Here is a 21,542-nt window from a genome sequence, read left to right as displayed (position 1 = left end):
GCGCTACATGTGTTATATAAATGCGTTAAATAAATTAAAGAAATACATATTTCACAGTGTTACACATGTTAGATAATTACGTTAAATTTAATATTAAATATTAAATAAATTTTGCATATTATAATATACATTGTCGATTTCACATTTAGAAGAACAGCCAATTAGAATACATCAAAATCTTTGTTCGGTATTAGAACATTGTTCAGAGAGTTCATGAATCTTGGGCAGTTAGTTTCAAAGAAGTCGACACTCTTACTTAAACTATTACATTTGTCTTGTATTCTTTTAATAGGGTTTACACCTTTATTTAAAGTATAAAAACAAGAAAGATTTCTAGTTTTTCTCTGAGGAATTTTTAGTTTAACTTTTTCGAGTAGATTCGCACAGTCAATTTTGTTGGTAAGAATTTTATTTAAAAATAAAGCGTCGCGTTTAAAAATACGATTATAAATTGTTTGTAATTTTAAGTTATTTAAGGTCTCCACATAGTTAAATGACATAGGTTTTTGAAAATAATGACAATATAAGTGAATAAATTTTCTCTGAATTCTCTCGATTATTGCGAGGAGATAATTACTACAGCCTTCCCAGATTTGATGGCAATACTATATTTTACTGCGAACCAAGCTAACATAGAGACTAACGAACACGGTTTTGGATTTTAGATTTCTTGCTATTTTACAAATTGCGTAAATGATCCGATAGCAGTCCCCTATAATTCGCGTACAACATTTTCGAATCGAAAAGTATACCTAGGTCACTAGTGCTATTAGTACGAGTAAGGACAGTGTCGTTAATCTTGTTGTCAAACAATATACTATTAAATTTTTTAGTATACGAGATAACTTTTGTCTTTTCAGGATTTAACGGTAAACCATTCTCAGTGCTCCAGTTATCAAGTTGTGATAGATCGTTTTCTAAAAATTTACAATCAATGGGTTGAACAATATCTCTATATAGCTTATTATCATCAGCGTAAGATTTTAAGTTAGAGTCGTTTTTGATAGAGAAACGCGGGTCATTAACAAATATACTAAATAACAAGGGGCCTAAGGCAGAGCCCTGAGGGACACCTATGTTAGAAATGTAGCTCACATTCGTGACTTCGTTATTTATTTTTAATATATTTTTTCTGTTCTTAAGGTAACTATTTAACCGCTTCAAAACATTACCACCCATGCCATAGCATTGCAGTTTACCTATTAACAAATCATGGTTCATTCTATCAAAGGCCTTAGAATAGTCAAGATAAATAGAGTCGACCTGACCCCGAGTAGTTACAATAGATTCGACATCATTATAGCAAAAGATACGAGGTTGGTTGCTGTAGAGCGACCACTACTGAAACCGTGTTGCCCGGGAGACAGGTAGGGTTCAAACCACTTATAAATATATTTATACATGATCATTTCGAATATTTTTGAAATTACAGTTATGAGAGATATTGCACGGTAGTTGTCGATACAACCTTTTAGACCCTTCTTAAATACAGGAAGAACCAAAGAGGTTTTCCATTGATTTGGGAATTTACCACACCTTAATGAAAGATTAAAAATAGTACCAAGAATTGGAGTAAATACATTGATACAGCCTTTTATGACATAAGACGGGAGATTATCGTAGCCGAAAGCTTTCCTAGGCTTTAAGTTTTTAATTGCATTTCGGACAGCAATTTCTGGGATTACTAGATTCATAAAAGTATTGATAACACCAACAGGAAAATTATTAAGGTTAAAGTTAGTACCTGAAGTATCAAAAGGCTTTGTGAAATGGTTTCTAAAAAGATTCGCAAGCTCAATTTTGTCTGTGACAAAATTACCGTCAATATCAATAACAACTTCTCTACTTTTGTGGTTGTTGTTTAGTCTTTGATTTACATAAGTCCAAATATATATAATATATATAATTATATATATTATATATTATATATTATATATATATATAATATATATATATATATATTATATATTATATATATATAATATATATATATAATATATATAATATATATAATACTATATATATATTATCTATATATATATTATCTATATAATTATTAAAATTATATTATATATGTATAATTATGAATAATAAAATTAATATTAAAATGTTAAAATAACACTACCTATAGTTTAATAATTAATTAATAATAAAAAATAATTAATTATTAATAAAAAAATAAAAAATAATGAATTATTAATAAAAAATAAAAAATAATTAATTATTAATAAAAATAATTAAAATCAATATCGTTTCATCATGCTTAATGATGGGACTCGAACTCGTGTTGCCTCCAGCAGCAAGCAGCGTAGATCTTTCATCTTTAACCATACGACCACACTCGAACGGGATATTCGAAAATACGAAATGGGTAACACTCAATGTGTTAGCCAAGGCTTATATAAAAGACGAGCTAGAGCATGGCGGCAATCCGCCATTTTACTTTTCGCATTATTCGGATGATTGACCAGAGACATAACCAATGAAGGCTACACCCTCAAGGTAAACGTTTCCGGACCGGTAGATGTATCGCCATCTGACGGTAATTTGTAAATCAATGTGTTTTAAAAAGTTAATTTTCAAACACTTATTTTGCAATTTATTTTATCAATTATACCAAAGAAATTACACTACACTTAAACGAAGATTCCCTTAAAAATTTTAAAACAATCAACAAAACAGTTCTTAAGTTAAAAATCGGCAAAAATTACCATAGGGCATATTGGTTTTCCCATAGCGTGAAGCCCATGCTAAATTACCATAGGTTTTGAATGCCAAATGGGCTAACTTTTCCATAGCGTTAAGCGTGGGGGAAAGCACAGTTATAATGCTAAAATCGACACTACCTATATATACACAGCGACTACCGTCGCTGTGTATAATTCGTTTGTATTTATTAACTGTCCGGGAAGTTTTGGTGACGTCATAGCTTGGTCCGAATCAGTTCTTTGAACGGTTCCGGTCTTACGAATATTTTTCACCTAATGACTAGTCTAAAAAACTATTGCAGACGAATTTAAGAGAGCTCAGCCTTTCCAGGCAGCGAATTGTTTGCGCTAAAACGGTTCGAGAATTTTTTTCCACGAATAGTTTGCGCGGTAACTCATCGAATAGTTTTCACCTATTATTAACCTCGTATCCTAGATTCGAAATAACTACCTCCCCTATTGTGAAAAGCGTTTACCTACTTCCTGCCGGAACTCCAGAAAAAAATTTGCTCCATTGTTACCATGTTAACCAACTATAAACCACGGCCAACTTTGAACAGCGCGTCATCCAACTTGGCCATGATAGGACTATGGCATCTACCGATGGAGGCCGATTTTTCGGAGGTCACGTGCCGGAAGTGAGTAAACGCTTCGTTACAAAACCGTCAATCAGAAAGTTCTCAGAATTCAAATCGAGGGTAACGAGTTCTATATTATATTTGATCAAAGGCGCTACCTCGGAGAAGCTAACGCCGTTACGCCATCTATGCTCGTTTCGGTCGCGAATAATGTACAAATAAAAAAAATATTAGTTCAAACCGGGGTTCAAACCTGTGCCATTCTCATTCCAACACGAGACGATAGCGTTCGTTTTGGAATTTATTTTGTTGTACCATTCGCAGGGAGGTAGGTGTCGCTAGTGTCGCAATCTTAAATTCCAGTCTGTCGATTTATATACCCTTAGGACTGTATCGAGTTTCAGTCATATTCTTCATCCACGTGTCTACCCTCCCAACCAAAATAAAGTGGTCGATGTAGATCTAAAAAAAATTGCCAAATATGCATAATTTATTGCTACCAGCAAGGTGAATTTTTGCTCCTGTATTTTCCTTCCACTTATCATTGATGGATGGAAAAATTAAAAGAATCCTTACAGGACCCTTTTTTAGAACCCTGCTAATGAACCCAATTAAAATTTTTCTTTCCTTCTAATTAGCTAGCTCGTTATCACTCTTGTATTAAAAAGTAATGAGAATTTGCAAAAGGAGGAACTGTTCTTTTGATCAAAAAGAGTTTTACTCGGAAGGAGAGTTACGAGAGAAAATCTCCGGAATACTCCAAACTTTTAAAATAACTTCCATTCCTTTGAAAATAAAACAGTAGGCTAAAAACTCCTGTAAATTAACTTCACCCTGTACACCGAAGCACAATCAGTTGAGTAGTATTACAGGGGTAAATAGATAACTTTTTCCCGAACATTTAATTAAAACTTTTATACAAGTTGACACGATTCAAATACTTAACATCCACAAATTATACAAGTATTGGTTTTCTAGTCACTTCTCTTTATAGTTTGTTATTTTACAAATAATATAACTGCCAATTAAGAAAATTATTATTTTTCCATATTACCTGGAATAAATTTTAAAATGAAACTCGTAACTCAAAACGCGATAGATATGCGCTGTTAAGATCTCATTACTCTCGAGTAAATTATCTTAAATCTCTCAGCTTCGGTGAGCGGCCCATCCTTTAAATATTTACTAGAAGACGGAGCAACTCCGTTACGGCTAAAACTCGGATAGGGAAAAGGGCGGGAGGGATGATGTCGGAAGACGCGAAGAGCGTCGAAAACCCCTTAATGCGGAGAGATTCGTGTGAAAACCCATAAACAAAAGGCCCCAAAAGAGGATCGGCCGGCTCCTCTCTATTAAGGAAAGCCCCCCTCCGCTCGTGGTAGGAACGGAGAGAGATGCAAAATAATCCCAAACCTTTTGTGGCGGGGGTCTTATCGTAAACAAAAGATATTTGGTTTAGGCGAATAACCATTTACAAAAGGTTTCCCAGGAAAAATATATCCGTCCGGAGAGAAAGGTGGTACGATGATGAAGAGGGGGGATGGAATTAACGTCTGGGGGAGGGCGTTAGACGCGCCACGAGGTAACTTCGAGAATGCACCTTTTCATCTTCGTCACCAGGGCCTCCAAAACGGTCTATCTATCCGCCTCTCCGAGTCCCCTAGGGCCCCCGAAGCCCTACTTCCTCTACAAGCTTCGTACCCTCGCGGGAGAAAGATTCGCCTCCTTTTGAAAGATGACGTAACGACGCCCACGTGACCTCGCCTTAGTTGGAGGGACGAGCGCCAGAGAGCGCATCCTTCGCTTCATCCCGTCTCCGAGGCACTCGATCGGCAGTTTCAGCGGGAATATATACCGCGATGGAGAAGAAAAGTTTCCCATCACACGCGATCAAGTGATGAGGATTTAGGATTTAAAGCGGTACACTTTTCATTGAAACGACGAGAGAAAAAAAGTAGGAGAGAAGGAAAAAGTAGGAATAATATTTTGGATATCTATCTTTTTAAAGTAAAACCACCTTAGAGACTGAGTTGGTTCGAATTACGATCTCAACGAGTTGATATCTTTCAAAATAAAAAGTCTATATTTTAACTTTTTTCCCCTATTGGAAAAATAACATTCCTTGAAATATCGTCGGATTCAGAGTGGTGATGCGACTCGATAGGATTAGTTCGTTTTCGTCGAAGTTTAGAAAGTTGTTCGAAGTTTGTCGGAAAACACGGTAAAACTTTTCAATTTAAAAGGGCTGTTTCCGGAGCGGGTGATAAAATGGATGAGAAGGCCCTCCATCCCTGGTGGAACGGTTTTAACACCACCGCTAATTGGTCGGAAAATCGAGTTGATTTGGAAGTGAAGCTCGCCGAGGATTTATCCCTGGCCGATTCTTCGCACGGATTCCGCACTTTCAGAGCGTTCGGGGCTCTCCTGTGCGCCATGGTCATCGCGGTCACGCTGGTCGGAAATACTCTGGTCATCGTGGTGGTCGTTCGTTTCCGACGTTTGCGTTCCGTCACCAACTTGTTGCTGGCTAGTCTGGCCACGGCCGACATTACCGTGGCGCTCTTCGTGATGCCTTTCCTGGTGGTATACGACATCGAGCGTCGCTGGTTGTTCGGAGCCATTCCCTGTCACTTGTGGATATCCTGCGACGTCATGTGCTGCACCGCGTCTATTCTGCATTTATGCGTCGTGGCGCTGGACCGATTTTGGGCCATCATGCAGCCCTTACGCTACCGCTCTTGCGTCTCGAAGCGAAGGGTTTTCCTGGCCATCGCTTCCGTTTGGTTGTGTTCGGCCACCATTTCCTTCGTGCCCATCTTTTTCGGGTGGTACAGCGACGAACCCGTTTCTCTGTTCGCGCAAATCGAGCATTGCACGCTGAAGGTCAATCGGATATACGCCGTCGTGTCCTCGTTGACTTCCTTCTACTTGCCCTTGCCGGTAATGTTCTACGTTTATTTCCGCATCTTATTGGTCGCTGAACGCCAGTCTCGGGAGATCCGGCAGTTGGAACAGTCGCTGCAGAACACGGACCAGCGTATCCGCCGTAGTCTTCGGCGTCGTTCGCGCCAACTCATCACCGACACGAAAGCGATCCGGACGCTCGGCATCGTCATGGGTGTCTTTTGCGTTTGCTGGTTGCCCTTCTTCCTGATGTACCTGATCGACGCCTACTGCGAAGATTGCCAACTGGCCTACGAGGCCCGGTCGGCCATCACTTGGTTGGGCTACTTCAACTCCTCATTCAACCCGTGCATCTACGCCTTCTTGAATCGCGAATTCAAGGAGGCCTTCAAGAGAACTCTGTGTTGCAAAGACGAACCCAAGCGAGAGGGTCCCGGTTTCGACGAGGTCAGTACGACCAGCCGGAGTATGCAGAGGATGGACCGCCTGTTCCTGGACGCTCCTTGCACTCCCGATTGCCGAACGCCGAGTATCACGCCCGAGAATCCGTGGGCCGGTCTGCAAAGTCATCACGCGGGTTCTTGTTACGCGGGGAACAGTTTGTTACCACCGTCCCCGGTCAGAGCCAACTTGGGAAATGGTCACGAAGAGAGGCACTATCTCTAACATTACTCTCACTGATATTAATCATTCGTGTAAATCTTTCAAAAATATCGTTCAAAATCGATGTGCTTATTTCGAGTTCCCGCGTTTGTTTTAAAATAATGGTGCGTTGAAAATTTCAATTACTTTACGTTAAAAATAACCTATATTAAGGTTACGTCAATTCGTCATATATAGCGGTTAAAAAGGTGACAGTTTCCGACATTGTTTTCCGAGGACCGAAATTCCTACAACGTCATTGATATAACCTTTTATCAACAACTTATTAAGGTTACTGAAAACCTACAAGTCAACCCGTATAATCTAGGTCTGACTGAAAAATTGAAACAATAAAGCCATCTGTTGAGAACTAACATTTTAAAAAAATTTTCTTGACACATTACTTGAGAATCTACCAACTATTTCGATATTTGTGATTAATTCGATCATTAAATTAAGCTTTCTTTAAAATTATTCGAGCTAAATTAAAGAGTAAAATCAAGATAAACTAAAAAGTTACGACCGGCATCAGATGGCTTTTGAAAGAATTCTACTAGTGGGCCTGGAAGGTTCCCTAAATAGGTTCTTTCTTTTAACATAAACGAAAATCAATGTACACGCACTTATATAAATGAAACATGTATCCGCATTCATCGCGTTTCATATCATAAACATAATTAAGCTCAAAGAAGAAATGGCAATACAAAGATTTTAATTGGCAATAAGAAGACGATTTCGCTTTCGGCGCCATGACGAGAAAGGGTGGGCTTAGTTTTGAACCCCCCCCCCCATCGGAACTATAATTAGTCAAAAGAGAAATCAAGGCAAGTATTCCTCTCCGATCTTTCCGTCGTCTAGCAACGGCACCATTGATTCGAACACTTTCACCGGGGTAACTACTACGAATTGCCTCTCACACCCGCGCGTCGTGCAGGAGCACCGCGGGACCCGTTGCCCGCTCTCCGATTGGATTGGAAATTTTCGAGGGTCCGTTAATTGTTTCGCTTGTAAAGTTACGCGCTAATTCCCATTTAAGCGAAGAGATTAGTCCGCCGTGACGGAGAAAGCCGATCGAGCGAAGGCTAATTTGATCCGTGGCCAGCGGATCGCGGACGACACTATATTCCCACGATAGTTTACGACTGAGATAGCTCTATATCGTTCTAGCTCCAAACCCAATATACTGAAGCATCTCTCAGGGTACACCTTAAAGGCTAAAAGATCGAACGTTAAGAGGTGTTACGCCTATTCTTTAAATTATCTACTCGAAATGCGTTGTTAATTGGTAAATTGTTAATCCTCGCAACAAGTAAGCTACGTTCACACTTACCCCTAAATTCGCTTCGTTTAGATAACTGGTTTTTAAAACCAACGTGAGAAATCGCTTCGTGTTTGTTCGGGAAGCAACTCGTCCAAGTCAGTTCGCTTAGAATCGCTTTCAAAACGACAAGGCGGGGAAGTCAAATTGCTCGTATTTTCAAAAATAATGGGGATAAAATTCTAAACAATGTCAAATAATATTACTATATGTATATTAAACATGATTAACTAATTGTTTTGGAATACATTTTAGTATTTTCAAAATTCTAGTCATAATTTGAAATGGCGTTAAGCCTTGGCTATAAGCGAACCGGGTGAAGCGATTTCGCACGTGTGAACCAAGAATTATCGTAGGCGGTCAAAACTGGCATTCAAACCGACCTAAACTGGGTTTTAGGCTCTAGTGTGAACGTGGCTAAAGGGTCAGCAAGCTATAGCTTCGAGAGTTCCCCAATAGCTCTTAATCCATCAATTTTCAAAGTTGCTGGAATACAACTTCGCGAAAATGGTGGTTTTGATTTCAAAATTTTATACTAAATTAGGCAGATCCACTAAAATGTGTTATATTTGATCCCACTGCAACGTACGTCATTCAACTTTATAAAAAATTGATAAAAATAATTGGATACAAATAGAATTGGATTCAAATTCGATGTGTCTTGATTCCAGTTGCATTAAGTTATCAAATTGGCCATATCTTTTTAGAAGCAAGATTTGACATGGCAAAAACTAGTGGAACTCTCCCACTTGTTGTTCAAATATTTATTTCCAATTGAGTTCAATGAGGAAAAGTTCCCTTTTCTGATTGAAAATGTATCAATCATTTTAGTTAATGTTGAAATTATTTATTAATATTGAACAAGACGGAATTATCGAACTTTATTGATGACTACAATACTAATTGTAGGTTAACTTATGTTCTTCCAATTTCTATCAGAAATCGAGTCACCCAATTCTATTTACTATGCTCGTGGATTAAACAATTTAAATATCTCGATAAATTTATAGAATAAATAAATATTAGTTAATACAGAATCAATAAATATACATTTTGCTATATAACAAAAATCTATCATAAGGTTGAACCAGGGAGGCAGGGACCAATATTATATAATCTCTTTAAATTTAAAGTACGATCAAATTAACACTCACATCACAGTTTGACATTTTAAGTTTAAAACTACTTTAACAAAACTAGGAAACCTAACGATTATAATAAAAGTTTAACACGGAAAACATATTAGAACAAAAATTTTACCGGGAAAACAAATTAGAATAAAATTTTAACCGGGAAAACATATTTGAATAAAATTTTAACGGGGAAAACATATGATAATAAAATTTTAACGGGGAAAACATATGATAATAAAATTTTAACGGGGAAAACATATGATAATAAAATTTTAACGGGGAAAACATATGATAATAAAATTTTAACGTGAAAAACATATGGACATTTAAATATTTAATTTTTTTATAAAAATTAAGTCAAAAGTTCACTATATTTCTAAAATAAATTTTATTTTATTTAAACGTTAAAATTTAATTTTAATCGGTTATTTCGAGGACCTAATTAATGGTTGTTATCAAATTACGTCACGCAAAACCAAATCGTCTTTTACACCAACCTTGATTTCCGTTCTTAAGGAATTGTAAAAATTGGAAAGTAAAAATACCAATCTTAATGATATGAGCGCCATAAATCTTAAAATTATTAAATTCATTTAAAAATGAAGCCACATTATTTATTGATTTACCTCCAGAAAACTAATCACTCTATTAGAAATGAGAAAAAGGTTCCGGGATGGGATTATTATTAGTGTCGTAACATCGCTAAATTCGGAGGCCTATAACAACAGTACAAATTATAGTCAATTAAAAAAACATTATATTTTATACCCGTTAATTTTAGAACCTGGCGTTAATTAGGTAAGCTTTTAAGGTGGAGGAAAAAGATAATTAGGTTAAAAAACCCTAATTCGTTTATTGGATCATTTGAAGCGAATAATTAGAGAAATTAATGGATTAATCGAATTGAAACGGAGAATCTGTACGCTACAATTGGAGTTCAAACCGTAAGCATCGATGTCATTGATAAGCTTAAGGTATAATTGTAGCCTAGCGAAAATGGAGAATCAAATGATTGCGAGAGTCAAGCGAGTCGAGATAACCGTCTTTCCGCGCACTTTCATTTTAAGATTACAATGGATTTAATACCAAAACCTTTCTTTCTAAAATAGGGGTTTTTAGACTCGCTTGAACTTGGTTCTCAAGTATAGCTCATTATATTTCGCCAAATCTCAGGGGAATTTTACTTTGGCGAAATCAAACCTACCAATTTACCACCACCACGAACATACATTTAAATATATAGATTAAAAACATTCATATGCTTGCAATATTAGGAATTAAATTTTATTATTTTACGCAGAGACACGATTCTACATGATTGAAGTTTTAAAAACGTTGGCACGTGGCCTGATGAAGAACTGCGGTTTGAAAGCTAGCTGTAAAAATTTTAATAAGTTTTAATTAAACGTTTTTAAAACTTCAGTCACTGCGTAAAATAATAAACTTGAATTCCTAATACATTTAAAAAAAATAAACTATCAAATTATCCGTCGATAAAAATCGTATATTCGTTCGTAATTTCTCAACGAGTCGTTTTCAAAATATTTTGGCACAAATTACAATAAAATCGACCGCAAATTAATGAAATTTTCGGAATTCCGAATAACTCAGTGTTGTACTTTTATCGTCGAAATCGACAAGAAAAATCTCCCAGCCTGTGCAACACCAAAACCATATTGTGATATTGTTAACCTGCGTTTTAAATGTTACACGAATAAATTTAAAAGGCTCAAAAAATGTTTAAGAATGAATATTTGTCTCGTTTATTCTCATACTAGTAATAGTTAGTTAGTTAGTTACGACCTTCCCAGTGGTTACTCGCTTTTAATGGCAACAAGAGGAGCCTGGTTCGTTTCCAGCTTGTGGTACTGTGTGAAAACTCGGAACAACTCCTTCTACGTTGAGTTTGCAAGTTCTATCCCCACTTGTTTAAGGGGTTTTCCCCCGAGCTCTTCGGTTTCCCCTTCCATAAAAACTTTTTGAGGTTAACGGTAATAGTAAATGTAGGGAGTTGTTGGTTCGCGTGGCTTGCAGGGCTTGCCACCACCCTCTTACGCATTGTAACGCGGCCACCTGAATTAAAGGCTTCAAAAGTCGCTTTGTAAATTGTCAAGTTATTTTTAAAGAGTTATTTTTAAACAGAGTCACGTAGCGGCCAATAGAAGAAGTTGACAAACTGGTGGATTTTCGTCTGCTAAACAAGTGATAAATCTCTTTGTGGCTCTATGTAAACTGAAATGGCTAATAACTCTTTCTATAAAATAATATATACGCATACATGTATAACAAGTCGGCCCAGAAAGTAATATTAGTTCCACATCGGTGTATTCGGGTGGGCAAACCAATACACCCTTAGTAGACACAGGTAGGCAAACTAATACAAAAGCTGTTGAGGCTACGTGATTTTTTATCGTTTGATATATAAATTTCCATCCTAAGTTAAAGAGTGAATGTCGCCCACTATCAGGAGACCGAGTGGGAAAACCAATAAAAAAGCTGTTGAGGCCATGTGATTTCCTATCGTTTGATATATAATTTACCATCCTATGTTAAAGAGTGGCCACCGCCCACATTCAGGATACCCGGGTGGGCAAACCAATACGAAAGCTGTTGAGGCCATGTGATTTCCTATCGTTTGATATATAATTTACCATCCTATGTTAAAGAGTGGCCACCGCCCACATTCAGGATACCCGGGTGGGCAAACCAATACGAAAGCTGTTGAGGCCATGTGATTTCCTATCGTTTGATATATAATTTACCATCCTATGTTAAAGAGTGGCCACCGCCCACATTCAGGATACCCGGGTGGGCAAACCAATACGAAAGCTGTTGAGGCCATGTGATTTCCTATCGTTTGATATATAATTTACCATCCTATGTTAAAGAGTGGCCACCGCCCACATTCAGGATACCCGGGTGGGCAAACCAATACGAAAGCTGTTGAGGCCATGTGATTTCCTATCGTTTGATATATAATTTACCACCCTGTGTTAAAGAGTGGCCACCGCCCACCCTCAGGATACCCGGGTGGGCAAACCAATACAAATGCTGTTCAGGCTATGTGATTTTATATTATCTCGGTGATTAAATTGGTATTTTCTTAGAGCAGATATTTAAAATGGATTATTAAAAACTGCATAAATCATATTATTGCAAGAATGTATTTATGTACTAAGAATATGGCAAGACGGAGATTTCTGTCCCCATGGTCGCATACTTTGCAGCTTAAGGGCCTGTTGCAAAAACCCTAGCCAAAGTGCTAGCCCATTGAATTTAACATGTGTGATTCTAGCAAAGCAGACTTTTGCAACAGGCCCTAAGTTCGACTGCTTTGGATTTTTTGGTCTCACTCTTTCACGTAGACGCGAGCGTAGACGATTCCAATCTTTTACTTTTATTGTTCTATCGAATGAGACCAACTTTTTTTTCGGTCACTCTCCCTTTAAGGGGGCTGGTCGGCGGGGGCGGAAATTAACGGCACGCGTGAGGGGGCGGAAAATTTCTGGACCAACTATTCAAACTATAAAAGTGTTCAAGGCTAAAAGTTCAAGCTAGTAGTTTGAAGAGGACGGTGTGGCTTGGTAAAAGCGTCGGTTTTGGAGATTACGCGACCAGAAATCTGGGTTCGAATCCCGGTGACGCGAGTAATATAAATATGAATTATTTTTCACAGCTAAATCTACCGTGTTGTCGCTTTCCACGCCAAACAAACAAATAACAACAACAACAAACACTTAACGACATTCCGTCCATAGCAATAGTCCTACTTCGATATATATATATATATATCGATGTGGAACTAATAAGTGTTATTTTTCGGAGCGCGCGCTTTATAATATTTCCGTGTAGAGGGTCTCGAGCTCAACAAAAACCAAAATATGCGCGCGTTCTCTAACTTTAACTGCACGATGAATCTCACGTAATCACGTGACCTCTCGTATTTTATATAAAGAGCTATAAATTGACTTCGCCTCAATGCAGTTGCCATCTAATATTTATTTTCTTTGAGAAATAGATATAATAACCATTATTATTATTAACATCATAAGTAACAAAATTAACATAAATATGCCAAATTTTACTCTCCCAACGTTAATATTTTGAATAGTAGTCTGTACTGGCTAATCGTTACTAGTCTTCTAGTAACAACGACTGAATTTGTAACAGATCGCCCAATGCTTGATGAAAATCAAAAGCTTTTAAAATTAAAAATAATGCTTACTTTGGAAAATTATGATAAATTATTGAAACCGAATATAAAATTGGTTATTATTAACACTCGCTTCTTTTTTGAATTTGAAACCTTGCCTTCGCTTGTAGTTTTTTCCAACAAACTAATCTTTTAGTAGTTTAGCTGACATAACTGTTCCTAAACTGCGACAGATTATCATTAATTTGAAATCTTTCAGTGTCATACTTTTTGTTACTTATGGTATAAAGTAATAATTCTACAACAGTTACTCTATTCAAAAAGATATAGAACCTTTGGGTTATTTTATGATTTGTTACAATGATTTTCAAATAATTTAGGAAAACAAGTATTATTTTCTAAATATAGGCCTACTAGAAAATTAATCAGCCAAATAATATTCAATAATTCAACTAAATAAGTTAACTTTATAATAAATGATGCGGGCTTCATGATTCCAACCTCAACATATTACAAAACGTTCGATCATAAATGGGAAAAATTCGTGGGGCCCAAAATAGAAGCTTAATTGCACCTCAAACGCAACATTGCCTCTTTTAAACGCTTTTCGGAAATTAGCAAATTACCGGGTCCTATTAATCAAATAACTCAATACAATTCCCGCTAGGTTCACGACTATCACCAACATTCAAGCGTCTTACTAATAATGTATTTATTTGTACCTACGGACGATTTTTAGCGTTGCTACCAGTCTCCCAATTCAACTCACGCTCGAAGAATAAGCTACTAACTCCTAAAACTGAAGACTTCCGACGCGATTGAAGCATACGCCGGTGACGTATTTCCTTCCCCCCATTTGTGCCACGGGGGTTCATGATCAGGGTTGTTGGAAATGCCAAATGCAAAATACTTTCTCCATAACTCAAAGTGCAAAATGTAAAAGGCAAAATACTTTCTTCATAACTCAAAATGCAAAATGTAAAATGCAAAATACTTTCTCCATAACATGGCATAACTCAAAATGCAAAATAGAAAATGTATTTTGAAAATTGCTTTTTCTAAATGCAAAATGTAAAATGGTTTTTGCAGTTCAAAATAACAATACAAAATGCATTTGGAAAATGGTTTATAAAATGCAAAATGTTTTTACAAATACACTATGTTAACTTTTTAATAGTCGGTTATCTTTCATTGTTAATTTGTTATCTAGTTATCTACAAACTCACTGTGGTAACTAATTTTACAACAGTTAGTTGGTAATTATTAAAAAAAATATTTGGTAATTAATTAGTAATTAATAATTAATAATAATTACGTAGAGATTTGAAAAGCATCCTCGCAGCCAACGTGGGAAATAAAGCGGTGGCACTTGTAGTCTTGTACGAATGTTCGTCTGCTTCTGAGTAAGTGAGTAACTGAGTATCGCCATCTATGATTACTTGGGAGTAAATAGCAGACGAACTATCTCTACAAGAGCTGCGATGATGGTACCAGAGTAAGAACATTTTGAAAATGTTTTTCAAACCCACAAAATGCCAAATGTAAAATGCAAAATAGTTTCCTAGAAATTCAAAATGCAAAATACTTTTCTAGAAACTCAAAATGCAAAATGTAAAATGCCACCAAACCTTTCTAACTCAAAATGCATTTGGAACAACCCTGATAGTCATAATCCCCAAGTAGAACTAAATACACCTTGGTCTCACACTGCCGTAGATTAAATAAAGGTTGTACGAAAAACAAATCCCTTTTTAAAACCACACACAAACAGTTCTGAAAGCATTTTAATCTAATTAGCTAGTTTTTCTTCAAACTAAAAAAAACCCTGTGAGATAAAAGTTGAAGAAAACGCCCTGATTAACAGTCGAAACTTTAGTAGAACCGAAACTTAATTTAAAAGAAACGAAAATACACTTCAAAAAGACAAAGGAAAACACACCGTGGAAAATAAGCTCTTTAGTTTATCTTAGAAACGATTTCTAGAAATAAAAAATGCTATAAAGGCTTATTCACACCATGGCTCGCAAACCGAGTTGCTCCGTGTGAATAGGGTAAAAGTTGGACAACGTGTTGGCGACAAAAACGCTTTTGTTGGGCAAGTTTTGAAGAACGGCCGTTTTTCTGACCGAGGCTTAGTTTCAAATATGTAAATCTAATAAATTTTCGTACACATTCTTTTGATAATACAAAACTAAATAATAATATTAATAAAAAATACCTTTATACATATTTTGTAGTATTTGAAGAGTAATTTTCTTTGCCTGTTAACAGGAAAAATCTGAATCTGTTCCATTGCGCCGAATCACATTCGACCGAACCCAATCCCATTTGACCGAAAAATCCGCACTCTGGCGGATTTAGGATTCGGTCTAATGGGATTGTCCCATTCGACCGAAAAACCCGCACTTCTCCGGGTTTAGGAAATTTGGATTCGGTTTTATGCGTTTCAGCATCTAAACTAACTAAAACTATCTGACTATTTCCACAAAAAAAAACACACAAATTTTGGAGTAAAAATTACCTGGGGCCCGAAAATCCTAGCGCCAGCCCTGCAGCATGCAGTGTTACCTAACCTAACCTAACCTCACCTTAACTAAACTAAACTAAACTAAACTAACCTAACCTAACCTAACCTAACAGACTTAAAAATATTTTAAAACGCTCAATTGTGAATATTGCGTCGGTCGATTAGGAAAATACCAAACCCGCCTGTGGGCTAATTTCATCAAAAACATTGGCGGAATTCGGTCGAATGGGATTCGGCGCAATGGGAAGATACCGAAAAATCTTACCAACTTTGTGTGTAAACGAAAACGCAAATTTGAGCCAAATGTTGGTTCGTTTGAATTGGACAGATTTATTCGCAGTAGGTTACAATTTAGATAAACTTTGTTGCGTTTCTTTAACAATTTTCAAGTAGATAGTTACCGGTACCAGATGTCGACTGATATTAATAAAGGTGTTTAATATTAAATTTTTACATTTTCATGTATGTGCTTTGAAAGTAAAAAGATGGGTATGAAAATTTATTTAATTAAAACATTTGGGGCCAAACTTTTGTCATAAAAACCGTAAAACGACCAAATAATAGTGACATTTTAAAAATACCTTTACTATTATAAAATATGCGAATTTATATTAATAAAAGACTTTTGGTATTAATATTATCAGGAATCTATATAGGTATACACTAGGAATGTCCAAGGAAGATTTTTACGGCCGTGATGAAGCTCGTAGAAAAGGGTGTGTCTTAAAGCGGGAAAACTCACGAGAAAAACTCGCGCCTCGCTACCCTAATTCGGCGAAAACTCGTCATTAAGCCTAGTCATGGTTATTATATTATTAGCTTATCTCTTTTATAACCATACAAATACCTGAAATTAGGTATCACTACACTTCTTTCTCGAAGAACATTATAATTACTTCAAAATATTAAGTACGATAACAAATTGAGGTTTTTTAATCCATTGTTTTATAAGCCTTTTTTGCGCGGGAATATCGCCTATTTGTTACCATGACGACGCATTCTTTTCGCGTCAAACCTGAAGCCAATGAATTTGAAATGACGTGTTACGTCTTACACTTGACGTAGTTAAGCCCCGCCTTTTTCTCGACGCGCTTTCGTAACACCGTCCTAATGGAACCTTAGACATTCCAAGTGTATACCTCTATAGTTTCTTGATATTATCATTTAGTTTTGCCTAATCAAATCGATGTTTCAGGAGGTTATTAGATTTATATATTGGTTACAAAAATCATCTGTTCCTTAAAACGTGTCCATTAAATGCGTGTGTACGGCCAACAGTTTTTGGCCAACACGAGTCGCAATCCGATTTGTTCAGTGTGAAAAGTGGCGTCGCTTGAGCCACCTGAAAAATTTCTGAAGCACCACCTAAAATTTCCGAAAAGCGCCTCCTAAAATTCAGAATTTTTCCAATTCACTTGGCGAAAAGTTTCTTCAAACTTAAAATGGGAATCAAAATTTTTTCTAGTCGGCCTCAATGTTTCAACTTTACAAACCGTTTTGCCCCCCCCCTCCCCCATATCACCCAATGAGATGCCCTGACCAGTGCTTATGACTTAAGCGCCACCAGTTTTGAAATCTTGGTGATGCCCCTGAGTGTGAATGGATATTTTAAAGTGTTGACCACACCATGTTGACCACACCAAGAATTGATCTATTTATATATAGAGAGAATGTTTATATTCCGTCAATTTTTACCTTCGCTCCCGTTGCAGCTCTAGGATAAGAACGTGGCCCCTCCCCTTCAAATTCAATCAATTCCAGGCGGCGCATTATTGGCTCCCTAAATATTACGTCCTCTTGACGCGTTGACGAAATATACGTATATCCGCGTGAGTGACGCGTTAAATAGGAATGCCTCCTTTTCCATTTCCTCCCCCTTTTAGTTGATTCCCCTGGTTCATGATGCGTCGCGACTGACGGAATATAAACATTCTCTCTATATATAAATAGATCAATTGTTGACCACACTAACGCTTTCATTTTCCAAGTTTTGAAGGGCCGGTTTTTCTTACAGAAGCTTCGTTCCAAATATTTAAGACTAATAATTTTCCTACACCTCCTTTTAATTACATATTTTAAAGTAGAAGCGGTATTTTCTTAAGAATTACGACTTATTTTCTTGAGTTGGTAATTTTCCGGAAAAATTAAATGCGGAAAAGTTTCCGCAAATCGGAAAAATGAAAAATCGTAACATATATTACTTTCTAAGGGTTTTCATTCTAGCCTAGTCTAGAGGTTTAGTTTTACTTTTGGATTCGAAAAAATGAGGCGAAAATGCAGCGAAATTTAAATTTGCGAACAATATATGCTAATCATGGAATTAAAATTTTTTTTTTTTCGGAAAAGGTTCCGACTTACAACTCTAGTCTGTTCACACTCGAAATCTCAGCAAATTCCGGTGGAGCATGTGAACGAAAATTCAATGTGTTTCACGAACCACAGTCGAAAATCACACTTACCAACTTTAGCTTTAGGCCTTGAATCTTTTCTCCGTTTAAACGAAGTAGCTCGTGTTGGCCAACAAAGTTGGACAAAATTTTGGCCCGTATGAATAGGTTTTTATTAGATTGGCCAATTGTGTTTGGCAACCGAGTTGGGTTAAAAGGTTGGCGGTCGCGAATAGCGCTTTAGAAGTGCCTAATAATGTGAAAGAAGTGTTATTGGCGGAGTTTCTCGTCTTAAAACGTACAAAAAAGTTTTTGGGATTTTACGGCAAACTTTTTCAAGGATAGAGAGAACGAAGTATAACAATCAGAAGAACTCTTCAAGTCCTCGTAAGTTTCACCGGGATTATTGTCTAAATTGAAATGCCGCAGACTCGAAATGTCTCCTTAGCCTGGCGGGCGTACGAAGGATTTGTACCCCAAAAAAGGATTCTTTTAAGAAGGTTTTGCCAGACATTTGCTCTTTGATGGTGGCTATGATTTGAAGGCGCAGTGGGACGCGTGTAACACCGTAAGTAACGTAACAAAAATAAGTATGACAATTGCTAAACATTAACACCGAATTAATCATGGGTTAGTTTTCGGCACAATGCCCCCTAGTGTCTAAATATGCCCTAGGCGAAATACACTACTAGCAAGCCCGATATTATACCATGAAGGAAATATAAGGAGAGCCGACTCTGGCCTTTTTTGATAAGTGCCGGGTAGCCCTGCTGACTGCAGTGCCTCTAACCGTCGTACGATAAGAAATGTGGCAACAAAACAAAAGTTAGTAAATATATAAATATAAATTAAATATGAAATTTTAAATTTCCCGCGCTCCGTATGACGGCCAGGTGGCGATAGAATCGTAATTCCAGAACCGCCTTTCATACCTCAAAGGCAGAGTCGGCTCTCCTTATCTTTCCTTCATGATGATACAACTCAGTTCGGCTGCTGGGCGAAAGTGACATTGTCGAAAAAGGGTTCGGTCAGAAAATGAGCGTTAAAACAATAGAAAATTTCACACTTCCGTATATTACGTTACTTATTGTAAGACACTATACCTAAAGCGGCAAAATAAAGATTCAATTTCGCGTACGGTGCGTCCCTTCGTAACAAACTCAGAGACAACTATCCCGAAGAGGAAGATAAAAGCGCGGGGTTGGGACCTTCGATGAGACTTATAAAGTGTCGCCAAAGTTTTTTTCATAGAGAGTGAGATCGGATACAATGGCGCCTCGAGGGATATTAGAAGGTGCGGCGCGGATTCATTTCAAGCGGAAACCTGCCTTTTCCATCGAATCTGATGGAATTGGCAATTTCTTTAATATTAGAAATGCGAAAAAGGAGGTGCTTGGAGTGGGCCGCATATCGATTTCAAAGTGCTCGGGAAGGACTCGATTGCTGGCTCGAATTTTTGCTGGCTGAATTTAACGCCTTCCCATCTCCTTCCAGTCACCGTTATAAAAAACAACAGAAAAATCTTTTTATACTCGAAGACAGCCGTGAAATGGCACAATAAAAATATATATTGTAGAAATGCGAAAGTAACCATTAATTAATTAAAACTAGTGTTGTAAGTCGGAAAATGTTCCGTATTTTTCCGAAAAAAATAAAAAAGTTTTGATTCCATGATTAGTCTAATATATTGTTTGCAAATTTAAATAAAGCGGCATTTTCGCCTATTTTTTTTAGTCTAAATGTAAAACTAAACCTCTAGACTAGTTTACACTATTAATGTTTTGTAGTATGTTTACTGTTATTAGACATTTTATATCGGTAAAAAGTTAAAAACATTAAAAACCTTTAAAAAGTAATTTATGTTTCAATTTTTTAATTTTCCGATTTTATGGAAAATTTTCCTCATTTTATTTTTCCGGAAAATTAACAGCACTAATTAAAACCTATATGTTATCGGGAAACACCGGCGATTGAAAAAATTGGGTGCAAATTTACCACGTGGTCGCAGGTACGACCAATCATATTAACGGTAATAGTGAGTGTAGGGAACAGCTGTTGGCTCGCGTGGAATCTTAGACCATGGTCTAAGGTTGAATGAAGGTAACCTTGCCTTAAACATGTGTCAGGTTCGCGAAGTTAAAACTCCAATATTTTGACAAGTATAATTTTCATAATCATCGTTAAGATTGTACAAAATTAAGTGAAAATATTACTGTTATACACGTTAATTAAGATATATTTTTTTCAGAATCATGAATAATTTTCGTCGCTCGTTAAAGTTAGAACTTTAGGCAATGTTGGCTCGTGCGAATGGCACCATTTCACTCCTTCAGTATTTTCCTTAAAGGGGCACCTCTTTAATACCTTAAAAAATTACGACCTGGTTAAGAAGTTCCCACATACGCCGTGAACAAATTTAGCGCTGCGTGCAACTTTCTGGTAACGACTGCGAGAAATCTCCTTCTCCAGCAAATTTTGGCTCGAGATCAAGGCTTATTGAAAATTAAAACGCTTCCATCGTTAATTCTGGAGCTACTTAATTCGACGAAATACTGTCAAATTATTCATTCGGCCATAAGTAACATAATACGTATAAGTATGACATTAGGAAATTTTTTTACTACATCCTTTCTTCATAGTGACGCCAAAGGTTTTTCTAAATAGCGCCCCCTCGGTAGCGGCGCCATGAACTAATCAACCCCAAGTTCCGTTAACGTTATATATCGGGAATTTGGCGCACGATTTTGAATACCACAATTTTTAGGCTTAATGCGTATTTAACCGCACTATCGTTACGCAACCGACGATGTTTTTTGGAGTACTATATGATTGGCTGAATTTGAACTCTGACTCCTTTTGGATGACCGATAGAACAGTTCTAATCACAAAGAAGGTTAAAGGAAAAGTCCAGGTTCGGTAAAACCTGGGTCTATTTGAAAGATCATGTTTAAATATACTCAAAAATTGTATCTTTTTTTAATGACGATAAATTAATTTTTAAACGACTGAAATCTACCCGCCAAGCGATCTGCCATTTTCTTTCGTCTTCCCTCGGACAGATCGCACGCGGAGCAAGCGCGTGCAGGGAACAGAGCGCTGTTATAGTGCGAACAGCGCGTGATTAAAGTCCTAAAACGTCACCTCGAAACAAAATGGCAGATCGCTTGGCGGGAAAATTAATTTCTCGTCATT

The 21,542-nt window shown here is 36.9% G+C and overlaps 1 protein-coding gene across 1 annotated transcript; it reads left to right on the top strand.

Annotated features, from left to right (window-relative positions):
* The first annotated feature begins 5,713 nt into the window (after nucleotides 1-5,713).
* LOC149948738 (putative G protein-coupled receptor No18) lies at nucleotides 5,714-6,856 on the top strand. Its single transcript, XM_090171140.1, has one exon. The coding sequence runs from the start codon at nucleotides 5,720-5,722 to the stop codon at nucleotides 6,854-6,856; it is 1,137 nt and encodes a 378-aa protein (XP_090027266.1). The 5' UTR covers nucleotides 5,714-5,719.
* The last annotated feature ends 14,686 nt before the right edge of the window (nucleotides 6,857-21,542 follow it).

Source organism: Leiobunum rupestre, chromosome 4 (genome assembly GCF_980474605.1).
Source record: "Leiobunum rupestre chromosome 4, qqLeiRupe1.1.hap1, whole genome shotgun sequence".
NCBI classification, from domain to species: domain Eukaryota; kingdom Metazoa; phylum Arthropoda; class Arachnida; order Opiliones; family Sclerosomatidae; genus Leiobunum; species Leiobunum rupestre.
The sequence above is the reverse complement of the archived record's forward strand: the minus strand, read 5'-3'. Positions and strand labels throughout refer to the sequence as shown.

Bases quoted from the DNA above. Each gene is read 5' to 3' on its own strand.
- LOC149948738 (XM_090171140.1), top strand. From the start codon at position 5,720: ATGGTCATCGCGGTCACGCTGGTCGGAAATACTCTGGTCATCGTGGTG.